This window comes from Manis pentadactyla, chromosome 2 (assembly GCF_030020395.1).
Source record: "Manis pentadactyla isolate mManPen7 chromosome 2, mManPen7.hap1, whole genome shotgun sequence".
NCBI lineage: Eukaryota > Metazoa > Chordata > Mammalia > Pholidota > Manidae > Manis > Manis pentadactyla.
The window spans coordinates 163,881,337-163,894,568 of record NC_080020.1 but is presented as its reverse complement, the minus strand read 5'-3'; the positions used below and the strand labels follow the sequence as shown (position 1 = coordinate 163,894,568).

The 13,232-nt window shown below is 35.6% G+C and overlaps 1 protein-coding gene across 1 annotated transcript in view; it reads left to right on the top strand.

Annotated features, from left to right (window-relative positions):
• The window catches only part of DNAH6 (dynein axonemal heavy chain 6), a 265,012-nt gene that overhangs the window by 126,271 nt on the left and 125,509 nt on the right, over positions 1 to 13,232 (top strand). Inside the window, exons 34-39 of the mRNA XM_036931141.2 lie at positions 154 to 709; positions 1,532 to 1,654; positions 4,993 to 5,175; positions 5,715 to 5,858; positions 10,684 to 10,905; positions 11,710 to 11,857. Coding sequence (XP_036787036.2) covers positions 154 to 709; positions 1,532 to 1,654; positions 4,993 to 5,175; positions 5,715 to 5,858; positions 10,684 to 10,905; positions 11,710 to 11,857 — 1,376 coding nt within the window. The remainder of the gene's footprint in view (positions 1 to 153; positions 710 to 1,531; positions 1,655 to 4,992; positions 5,176 to 5,714; positions 5,859 to 10,683; positions 10,906 to 11,709; positions 11,858 to 13,232) is intronic.

Below are 13,232 nucleotides of genomic sequence, written 5' to 3'. Positions count from 1 at the left end.
CACACAGAATAGACTAGTACTTGCATGTTCAGAAGAAAAAAAATCAACAAGAAAAATGAGACTCATTGTCATGTTTAATCAATTAATTGTAACAAATATAGGAAAATATCACTGACCAGTGGTTCCTAATAGATTTTATTTTAATTTTTTCAGTGGAATCATATCTGACCTTTTTCCTGGAGTCCAAATTCCAGAACATGATTATGGTATATTGCAATCAACAATTATAGATGTCATGAATAGACAGAACCTTCAGCCTGAGACATGTATGGTTAAAAAAGTGATACAGTTCTATGAAACGATGCTGGTAAGACATGGTGTTATGTTAGTCGGGCCAACAGGAGGAGGCAAGACCACAGTTTACCAAGTACTAGCAGAAACTTTAGGGGATTTGCAAAAGCTTGGTATAGCAAATCCATTTTACCAACCAGTTAAAACATATGTTCTTAACCCGAAATCAATTACAATGGGTGAATTATATGGTGAAGTTAATAACATAACCTTGGAGTGGAAGGACGGTTTGATGGCACTAAGTGTCCGAGCAGCTGTGAATGATACTTCAAAAGACCATAAGTGGATCGTCAGTGATGGGCCAGTGGATGCTCTTTGGATCGAAAATATGAATACAGTGTTGGATGATAACAAGATGCTTTGCCTGGCTAACAGTGAGAGGATTAAACTTACACCTCAAATCCACATGCTTTTTGAGGTAAATTTATCTGCCTTACTGTGGAGTGAAATCATTTAGTAGATTGCAGACTATCATTAATATTTTTCCTCTTACTGATATATCAGTTACTACCTGTAAAGCCTACATGGTGTTTTGTTTATATAATAAATACTTACCAAATTGCGCTTTTATTACAGGTTGTCCATTCTGATAGCCAGTCTCTCAAATATTCCTACCTCTCTATAAACAGAAAACACAATAAATTCTGGCTCCCCCAGCACTAATTATTTTCCATTGGAAGTAGTTTATATATATATATATATATATATATATATATATATATATATATATATCTGTGTGTGTGTGTGTGACTTTACATGATTTGAAATGCTAAGTTTAAAAAATTATTATATTTACATGAATAAGTTATCCCTCTGAGGTATGACTATTTGGTGGAGGGATTGGAAGAGGAATAATGGACCAAATACAGCTATAAAATATTATGAAATATACCACCCCTGCTGTATTCATTCATCAAACATTGACTGAATGCCTCTGTGTGCCAGATATTAGGCTAGGTATTAGAAACAAGAATGGAAAAGGCAAGAGGAAAGCAGAGAAGGAAAAAGAAATACCTATAGCTTCCCATAAGGATTTGATAGTATCCACCTACACTTGATTTTACCTTCTGGGAACAACTTAACTTTCCTTCTGCATCTGTCTTTACCTATAGCTCTCTCACTGCCTTCTACATAAAGCCTTTCAGTGTTACCTTGAAGTGTGTGACTCATTAACATTGAAATTAGAAGAATAGGGAAATATCATATTAGTTGTTACCTGTTCAACTTCCTGCAATTTTAGGTGCAAGATCTAAAGGTTGCCTCTCCTGCAACAGTCAGTCGATGTGGAATGGTGTTTGTGGATCCTGAAGAACTGAAATGGTTGCCTTATGTTAAAACATGGATGAACGGTATTTCTAAAAAAGTAAGTGCAACCAGATAGTCCCCCGTATCTCCATCTGTCAGGGCTCACCCTTCCCCTTCCCGGTGTGCCCAAATCACAGTAAGTAAGCCTCATCATGCTTGATTGGGGGAATTCCAAACGTGGTCTCAGTATTTATTACCTCAGCCTGCCTCCTGCCCCGTCACTCTGGTCGCTGCCTCCTCCCACTCTGGTTCCTCTCAAGTGCAAACACAAACAACTTCGCTGAGTCCCCCCAGAACACAGCTAGAACAGGCTGGGGCATTAAAAAAACTTTGTAAAAGGCTTGGGATAATGAAGGAAAAGAACATTTCAATCCAGACACTGTCACTGTTTTCAATTTTAGGAGCCCCTGACACCTCTGAGAGCCAGTTTACCTCCTGCCCGAACTTAGGGCCGTGAACCAAGACATTTTCTAACCTCAGAAGTACTGTCCCATCCAAAGTGATGGAAAGCTTTTGCATTATTATTCACGACAACTCAGCTCCATATTATCTTCTGTAACCGTTCCACTCTAAAATCAGATTTTTTCTTTGCCTTCGCTTAATAAGTGATGCTTAGAAGTGTTTTGCCCCATCCCAGCCTCTACTCCAAGAGGGCCAATCTTCTTTCTGCCTCCCATCTTCCAAAGGTGAATCAGAAAACTAGTTTCCTTCATTCTTAGGCATCAACATTTTAACAATATTGTGATCTATTATCAGAAAACCTTATTAAAGAAATTCTCAGAATTGAGAATTTATCATGGGCTACCATAAGATTTTTAAACCTCACTGAATTCACTTTTAAGTTAATAGACTTTATTACTTAGAGCACTTTTAGGTTTATAGAAAAATCTAACACAAAGTACAGAGAGTAATATACTACCTTTGCTCCATAATTTCTCCTGTTATTAACATCTTACTTTGGTGTGGTACATTTGTTAAAATTGATGAACCAATATTGACGCATTATTATTAATTAAAGTGCATAGTTTACATTGGAATTCACTCTGTGTGTTGCATAATTCTGTGGGTTTTGACAAATGCATATGTCATGTATCCACCATTACAGTACCATGCAGAATAGTTTCACTTCCTTGAAATTCAGTGCTCTACCTATTCTTCCATCCACACCCCCTCCCAACCCCTGGCAGCCACTGGTTTTTTTAATGTCTCCATAGTTTGGCCTTTTCTAGAATGTCATATAATTGGGATCATATGGTATGTAGCTTTTTCAAATTGGCTTCTTTAACTTAGTAATATGCATTTACGTTTCCTCCATGTCTTTCTGTTGCTTGATAGTTCATTTCTTTTTGGTTGTGAATAATATTCTTTTGTATAGATTTACCAAGTTTATCCATTTGCCTACTGAAAGATATCTCAATTGATTCCAAATTTTGACAATTATGAAAAAGCTTCTATAAACTGCCATATGCACATTTTTGTATGGACATAAATTTTCAACTCATTTGGATAGATACCTAAGAGTCTGATTGCTAGATCATACAGTAAAACTATATTTGGCTTTGTAAAAAACTGCCAGTCTGTCTTCCAAAGTGGCCATACCATTTTGTGTTCCCACCAGCAATAAGTGAGAATCCCTATTGCTCCACATCTTCACCAGCATTTGATGGTGTTGGTGTTTTCAATTTTAGCCATTCTGACAGGTCTGTAGTGGTACCTCATTGTTGTTTTAATGTGCAATTCTCTAATATATGATGTGAGTGTCTTTTCATATGCTTGTTTGCCACCATATGTCTTCTTTGGTGAAGTGCCTGTTCAAATCTTTTGCCCACGTTTAATTGGGTTGTTTCCTTATTGTTGAGTTTTATGACTTCTTTGTATATTTTGGATACAAGTTCTTTATCAGACATGTTTTTTGCAAAAATTTTCTTCCAGTCTGATTTGTCTTTCCATCCTCTTAACAATATCTTTCACAAAGCATGTTTTTAATTTTAATTAAGTCCAATTTGCCAGATTTTCTCTGTTATCTTCAAGAAGTGTTACAGTTTTGTTTTATATTTCTATATACAATCCATTTTGAGTTAATTTTGTGAAAGGTGTAAGATCAGTGTCTAGAGTCATTTTATTGCATGTGGCTGTCCAGTTATTCCAACACCATTTGTTGAAAACACAGTCCCTTCTCCATTGTATCATGTTTGCTTCTCTGTCATAGATCAGTTGACTCTATTTTTACAGGTCTACTTCTGAGCTCTGTGTTCCATTCCATTGATCTCCATGTCTCTCCTTTTGTCAGCACTACACTGTCTTGATGACTGAAGATTTATACAAAGTCTTAAAATCAGATAGTGTCAGTCCTCCAACTTTGTTCTTCAATTATTGTGCTGACTGTTTTGGGCCTTTTGCCTCTCCATATACACTTCAGAATCAATTTGTTGATATCCATGAAGTAACTTGCCGGTATTTTGATTCAGATTGCATTGAATCCATGGATCAAGATAGGAAGAACTGGCATCTTAATAATACTGGGTCTTCCTATCCATGTACATGGAGTAACTCTCCAGCTACTTAGATCTCCTTTGTTTTCTTTCATCAGACTCTTGTACATCTTCATATCTTGTACATGTTTTGTTCTAATTAAAGTATTTCACTTTCAAAATACTTTACTAAGACAATAAGTATTTCATTTTTTGGTGCTAATGTAAATGGTGGTGTGTTACATTTTAAATTTCAAATTCCAATTACTCATTGCTAGTATATAGGGAAGCAATTGATTTCTGTATATTAACCTTATATCCTGCAACCTTGCTATAATTGCTTATTAGTTCCAGGAGTTCTTTGGTATTCTCTACTTAGACAATCGTGTCATCTGTGAACAAAGACAGTTTTTTCCTTCCTTCCCAATATGTACTTTTTATTTACTTTTATTGTCCTATTTCATTAGCTAAGACTTCCAGTACAATGTTGAATAGTAATAGTGAGAGGAGATGCCTTCTTTTTAAAATTATTATGAATTATTCTTTCTACCTTACATAGATATTTAAAATGTTTCCCTTATGTTTCTTTTTTTATTCTTAATTTTGAGAGATGTTGATGTAGAAAACTGCATGAAATACATATTGACAGTTTTACAAATGAGTATAAAACAAACACGGTGTGCCCACCACCAGATCAAGATGTAGGACATCATCAGCTACCCAGAATCTCCCCCCTGTGTCTCTTCCAAGTCATAGAAAGTTTTTTAAAAGTTTAATTTGTTTCATATCTTGTGATGCTTGTACACTTTAGTCTAAAAGTCATAGAATATAATGTAATATACAGATTAGAGCCAATCCATTTCTAAACTTAATTGTACATTACATCTGCTCTTACTAAAATATTATTTTTTTGTTTGATTTTCAGCTGAATCAGGAAACCCAAGAATATATATTGAACCTTTTCCAACGTTATGTTGATGATGGTTTAAATTTTATCAATAAAAAATGTGGCCAAGCAATCCCACAAGTGGACATCAGCAAAGTCACTACACTCTGTTGCTTACTGGAGTCTTTGATTCTTGGGAAAGATGGAGTTAACTTGGCAATAGTATGAAGGGTTTTTTTACTGCTATTAAGCTAGGAAAATGAGATTGTTGTATAGATGCTTTACAAGTAAATAACTAAACTTTCTGTAGTATGATCATTTGATTTTCAAGTTAGTTTTCCAGGAGATTAATGACTGTGAAGAGATTCACAATCTCAAAGTGGGAAGGAACGTTAGAGAGCCTGTAGTTTACTCTTCCTCTTGATGTTTAAATTCCCTTGCAGTCTACAACATATTCCCAATGTGTGTCTATCTAGAAGCTGCTTAAATAAATACCTTCATGTAAGTTATAACAGTTGAAAGATAACCTTGAGCTTTTTTAAACATATTCTTTATCATTCATTTTCTCAGAAGATTATTTAAATATGTACAATTATAAAATATCACTCTGTGAAACATTGAACAAAGTATGAGAAACATGCCCTGTGTCCTTTCTAAAATGCATGAGTCAAAACAAAAGAGAACAGTTTTTAAACTTTGCAATTAAGGATTATTTTTATGTGAACATAAAATATTAAAATTCTTTCTTTTTGTTCTTTCAGGAACAAACAAAGCTGAACACTGTAATATGTCAGACTTTTATATTCTGTTATTTATGGTCTTTGGGTGGAAATCTAACTGAAAACTACTGGGACTCTTTTGATACATTTATTAGAACACAATTTGATGATAATCCTGATGCCCGGGTAAGAGCCAAAAAAAATTAATTTTCACATGATAGCTCTGAATCATTTAAATTAAATTTCAAGACTTAAATTTTAAAAACCTTAGTTCTGTTGCAAAAATTCTTCACTAAAAGTGTTTCTAAAATTATTTTCTTTTTTAAACCATAGATACCATTTATTGTATTAAAATTTTTAGGGGTCCCTTCCCAGCCATATACAGAAAATAAGGTATGAAAGTAAGGTATAAAATTATATAAAAACTCCCTACTATAAACACATACTGAACTCTAGTTAATAATTTTATTTTCCACAATGTTATGGTTTAGGATTCTAAAATTACTTTCTGTATACTCTAAGACTGGCCAAATGAAGAAATATATTGAGGAAAATACAACTATTAGAGAAGATATTTACAAAAATGGGAAGAGAAAGATTAGAATGTGCCCACTGCTATTGGACTGGCATTGGAAGTATCTGTACATACATGTATATATGAAAATGTATATGTATTCTTACATACATAAATTTCCTAGTTTTGTGTTCTGAGAGGAACTGGAAGCAATGACACCTCAACAGCAATGAGCATACCTAGTATAATAATTTCTAAATACTATTCTCCACAAAAGGTACCAATGCTCCCTAATGAAACAGCCAATTCCAGGACTGAGCAGGGAAAATACAAAATGAGCCTAGACTACCTTTTTTATCTAAAGAAGTGCTCAAAGAATGAAAGTACATGTCAAAAGAACACAGGAGCCAGTTTGAAGGGGTTCCCACTGGCCAAATCTGGGCAGATTTGAACATCAAAATAAATAACAATAGTATGGGATTATAAGCCTTTCAAAAAAATAAAAATATATTAGTGCATACTGATAATAAAAATATAGATGAATAAATAAATGGGGGAGAAGAAAGAGCTCTTCCTAACAGTAGAATACCAACTAGTCTGTATGGAAGAAATGATGGAGTTAGAAACTCATTACTTTGCAGCCATTATAGTAATAATTGATTTAGGTAAGAATCATCAATGGATGCTAAAACTAGTGAGTGAAGGTTTGATGAGCAAAACATTTATATAATTTCAGAGTATCCCGTATAAATTGCTGATTAATTACAAAGAGAAAAATAGCATCATTAAAGTAAAAAAAACCTTGCAGACACTACCCTAAGAGATCAATTCAACATCATCAATATTAGGACAAAGTTGTATCTCCTTATATAGTACACTGAGTAGAATACAACTTGTTTCTAAGGTATGCTTTTTAAAAATGCATAACCTGAATCTAATTATGAGGCTACACCTGGGATACCCAAAGTGACAAGCATTGTATAAAATAAACTGGCCTGTAATCTTCAAAAATGTCTGTCATGAGAGACAAAGAAAGCTGAGGAACTTTTCCAGGTGAAGACACTAAAGATATATAACTAAATACAATGCATTTTCATGGATTGGATCCTAGACAGGAAAAATATAACTATAAATGACATAATTTAAACTATTGGCAATACCTGAATATTGAATGTGTATTGGATAATAACATTATATTACTCTTCAATTTCCTGATTTTGATCATTTTACTGTGGTTATATAAGAAAATATCCTTGTTCTTTAGGAAATACTCAAGTATTTAGGGTAAGGTAGAATAGTGTATATAACTGACTATCATAGAGTAGAGAAAGATATTAATAAAGCAAGAGGGGGAAATGTAAACATACAATTAATCTAAATAAGGAATATATAGAATTATTTGAACTTCTACGTTAACTTTTCTGTAACTTTTAAATTATATCAAAATTAAAAAGTTACCAAATGAAAAAAATCCCTAAATCATGAATCTGAGACCTATAGATTGAGACCTTCTAATAGATGTGAAACCCTTCTGGACCCTAAAGATGATTGTATCGTAATTGAACAGGATAGACCAGATCAAGAACAACTGGGAATCTGAGACAGAAAGAGAGACGCTTCTGGTCAAGGGAAATTATGTGGAATCATCAAAGGACAATAGAAGATGGCCCAGAACAACTATTTAGTAGTCAATTCAACAAATATTTATTGAATACCTGTTGCATGGCAGGCACCATTCTGCATACTGGGACCAAAACAAATAAACAAAGTCCCTAGCCTCATAGACCTTATATGAGAGGAATCAACAATAAACAAATGTACAATACATCAGGTGGCAATAAGTGCTATGAAGAAGGATAAGGCTGAGTAAGATGGTAGGGAATTCCAGGGTTCATTGGCAAACTATGTTATATGTGGTAGTCAGGAAAGCTTTGCTAATAAGGTCACATTTGTAGAGTCCTGAAGAAAGTCAAAGCACTAGTGATTTTTTTTAGGAGGAAAGCATTCCAGTTAGAAGCAACAGCAAGTACAAATGCCTTTACTTGATAAGTAATTGCTTGGCAATTTTGAGAAACAGCAAGGAGGCTGGTGGGGTCAGAGTGTGATGACCAAGTGGAGTGTAGTAAGAGATGGGATTAAAGAGATAGCAGTGGAGCAGAACCTGTAGGACCTTATGGACCATTGTAAAGACTGAGTTTTTACCTTTGGTGCAACGAGAAGCCAAGGATGGATTACAAGCAGAGGATATTTAGCAAGACAGTGCCAGCCCCTGTGCTGGCAGTGACAATGCTACTTGGATAACAGGAGGGGGCCCAGATGGAAAAAGGTGGATTCCTCTTTCTGTCTGCAAGTCCCAAATGAATAAACCATAGTCACTAGAACTCAGGGACGGTTATGTTACTCACATTCCCATAACCAATGAAACTAAATTGCCTGAGTTTTTTCTTCTACTTGTTTTTCCAAATATATCCTCTCCTCTTCATCATTATTGCCTCTTGATAACTCAGGTTCTCATCATTTCTTTCCTGTGCTATTAAAATAGCCTATTTATTATTCTCTTGCCTTTAGTCCAATCTAACTCACCCTCTACAACACTGTTTTTAAAATTACAGATTACAGTCTATTAATTGATCATGAAATCAGTTAAAAGAGTCACAATCCAATTTTAAAAATGAAATAGCCACTATCACAACTTTTTTAGTCAACACTGTATTGGTGATCCTAGCCAGTGCAATAAGGCAAGAAAAAGAAATAAAGCATAAACTTGGAAAGGAAGAAATAAAACTGTCATTACTTGCAGGAAAGATAACTGAATATGAAATGCTAAATAATCTACAAATGAATTACTGGAATTAATGAGTAAATTAGCAAGGCCATTTTCATACAAGGTCCGTGAAAAGTTAAATGAAATTTTAAAACAATACGATTTGCAATAGTAGCAAAATAACACATAGGAAAAAATCTAATGAAAGATATGAAAGACTTCTACACTACAAACTACAAAACACTGCTGGGAGCATTTGAAAGTTCTACATAAATGTTCGTAGGTGAGAGTGCTCAATATTATTAAGATGTCAGTTCTCCCAGGATATTCTGAAGATTCTAGATATTTCTGATCCCAAAACCCCAAACAAATTTTCATGGAAACTGACAATCTCATTATAAAATGCATATGAAAATGGAAAATACCTATAATAACAGAGACAGTCTTAAAGATAGCAAATTTGGAGGACTTGAACTACATTATTTCAATAATTCAAGACTTCAAGGAAACAATAATTAAGAGAGTGTGTTATTAGCACAAGGGTAGACAAATAGACCAGACAGGTAGACTAGTGACTTATCTCAGAAGAGGACATAAGTATGGCTGGTATTGATGGAGATGGGGAAGAAAGGAGCCTTGTAAGGTTCTGAACATGTTATATCATGATCCAGGAGTAGTCTCATTGTAAAACCTCTTTAAACTGAAATCTTAACATCTGACAAAAGATGTTATGCTATACCTCAAAATTTTTTCCAAAAAGAATAGAATAGATTAGAAAATAGAGTGAATCACAGAGAGTAAGGGTTAACATTATAAATATTTGTAGATACACACATATGTATGTATATACTAGGTCAGCATGTAAAATGGAATTCTTATTAAGAGTTGCTGTCAAGTGAGCTTGAAATACAACTGATCTGCACAGCTGCCAGAATGAATTTTCTGAAATGTAATTGAGTCACATCACACACCAACTTAGAACCCTTCACTGAACTCTTGCTCCAAGCTCTTTATTTTAATAAGTGAGGCTTTTCATAACCTGGCCTTGTCTGTGTTCCTAGACTCATCTGTCACCATATACAGTGCTCTCAAAGTTCCCAGCATGCATAGCACTTTCCATGTCTTCAACCTTGCTGACCTTTTCTTAGTATAAATTCTGACTCTTCTTTCCCCAGCCCCATCCCACCCCTTCTTTGGCCATCTGATTCCTGCTTGTTCTTCGAGACTGAACTATATAACATGACCATCCTTTGGAAACCTTCCTGAATCTCTATCCACCATTATTAACTCCCCTGCAAGGAGAAATGAGTCATCCCTCCTTTGTGAATGTACTAAATTCCATTAAAACCCTATTTCTCTATCGGCATTAATTGGTATACTTGTGTCCACCATGTTAATTTTTAAGGTCATTGAAGGCAGAAGCTGGGTTTCATTCAATATTTGCCCTCAGCACCACGCATGGTAATTGGCTTGGAGTAAACCCCTGAATGTGGAATTGAAAATGCTTTACAATTCTAATATGAAGTTTAATATAATCAATATGTAAGGTTTTTAATAAACTGTGTTGCATCAGTATGTTTAAAGAGTTAGAGTGATACTTAAACAACTACTTCTCTTCAGAGAAAAAAGAAATCCATATACAGTCTTATTCTGTGACTGCCTGTATGGATATGTCAGTATTATGTTGCCATATGTCAGTCCTACTGAAAGAGCTGTTCAACTTTGTATTTTAGCTTCCCAGTTCTGGTGATCTATGGAGCATTCACATGGACTTCAACACCAAACGATTGGATCCCTGGGAACGAATCATACCCACCTTCAAGTACAGTCGAGATGTTCCGTTTTTTGAAATGCTTGTCCCCACAACTGACACAGTGCGCTTTGGGTATCTAATGGAAAAACTACTGGCAGTCAGGCATTCGGTGTTGTTTACTGGAATAACTGGAGTTGGTAAGGTAGGAAACCTCCATCAAACAAGGTCTGTCCAAAAACAAGGGCATGGTAGACAGAATTGTAAGGCCCAGAAGTAATACGTTATTTTTCAGGGGAAGTTCTTTTGGATTTTCATCTTTTTTTTTTTAGGAAGAATGTAACTATGTTGAATCTATATCCATCTTGGGAATTACTCCAAATTTTGCCAGTTTCTGAATACATCCTTGGTGTCAATATTATATAAGCCAGAGGACCCTATAGAATCATGTTCTGTGTTTGGAGGCTTTTATGTTGTATCCCTTGGATTTCTGGGGCTACCACCATGCAGGTTAGGGTAGGAATTGGCCAGAGCAGTTTGTGTCCCCAAAAGATTGTTGATAAAGGTCAGTCTGTCCCCTTCTGCCTATTACTTCTACCTGACATTGCAGTGGGATTTGGAAAAATTATAGAGGGAAATGCTGATTGTTTGGTCTCCTTGGTTTAAGAGGAGTCCACATAAATGGAGGTCACTGATCCCCTCTAAATTATTTCTAAGAGAACTTTAGGTCTCCCATGACTTGTGCTGTCATATTGACTTAGATAGTAACCAAGATGGGTTTTGGTATAAAACTAAAATAAAAACTTTTTGCTGAGATAGAGCTCATCAGAATATTTCTTTGGTTCTGATAAATAATTAAGTGGAAACTCCAGAAAGAGAAAGGCAGGTATTTCAATCTGGATTTAACCTTTCTCCTTTTATCTTGTTTCTTATTCATTGTACTGAATTACTATTTACATAGACAATTGAAAGACAATTGAATGTGTAATCGACTTTTTTTCATTTAAAGTCTGTTATTGCAAGAGGATTGCTAAATAAAATTCAAGAATCAGCTGGCTATGTTCCTGTTTATCTAAATTTTTCTGCTCAGACTTCATCTGCAAGAACACAAGAGATCATTGAGTCAAAACTGGAAAGGAAGAGAAAAAATATTCTAGGTAAGAGTTATTTTCATTTGTCTCACACAAATCATAAGCATAATAAATCACAAAAGCAGTGCATGTGTTAAATTGCAATTGGATACTTTCTTTGCCTAATTTTTAGACATGATTCTGTTAATGAGATTCTTTCTTATGCTATATATCTAGATATCTTACTATTAACAAGCAAGTAGTTTATTTTTATCATCACCTTCAACTCAGCACATCTTTAGCCTCTGCCTCTTTGGCTCCCCTTCTCTCCACCCATGCTCTACTTTTTTTTTTTAGTATCATTAATCTACAATTACATGAGGGACATTATGTTTACTAGACTCTCCCCTTCCCCAAGTCCCCCCGACATACCCCATTAGTCACTGTCCATCAGCATAGTGAGATGCTGTAGAATCACTACTTGTCTTCTCTGTGTTGTACAGCCCTCCCCATGCCCCCCCCACATTATACGTGCTAATCATAAGACCCCTTTCTTCTTCCCCCACCTTCTCCCTCCCTTCCCACCCATCCTCCCCAATCCCTTTCCCTTTGGTAACTGTTAGTCCATTCTTGGGTTCTGTGAGTCTTCTGGTGTTTTGTTCCTTCAGTTTTCCTTTGTTCTTATACTCCACAGATGAGTGAAATCATTTGGCACTTGTCTTTCTCCACCTGGCTTATTTCACTGAGCATAATACCCTCTAGCTCCATCCATGTTTTCGCAAATGGTAGGATTTGTTTTCTTCTTGTGGCTGAATAATATTCCATTGTGTATATGTACCGCATCTTCTTTATCCATTCATCTACTGATGGACACTTAGGTTGCTTCCATTTCTTGGCTATTGTAATAGTGTTGCGATAAACATAGGGGTGCATATGTCTTTTTCAAACTAGGCTACTGTCGGGCTCTACTTTCAAACCTGCATTGATTTCCCTTTATTTAAAACAACCAACAAGTAAACCTCTTTGTATCTGATGCACTGAGTTATCTGAACTCAGTGTGGAATAAGCACAATATTGTTCTGGGGTTTTATTTTTCCAGTCAGCACTTTCAGCCTCTGTGGGATCTCCCTCACCATCCTGCAATAACTGCTTAGATAAATGGCATAACTTTCTGGTCATTTGCAGTTATTTTGAGTCTGATCCAATGTAAAGCTTCAATCCCAAACCAAAGCCCTTCCTGTCCTCTGAAGCCTGGCTTGTGGCTTGAGGTGCTGGAGGTGGAGAGGGTCATGGGGTGCTCTTTTACCATTCCCTGCCCTCCATCTAGGAGGCTCTGGAGTGTAGGGATGGGAGGAGGAAAAGGATGCATTTTTCCTAATTGGCACTGAGATGGGCCTCTGTGTGCATTTTCCCTGCTTCTCTGACTAGCCCTGGATGACTGCCCATGCTCTCCATGGGCCAG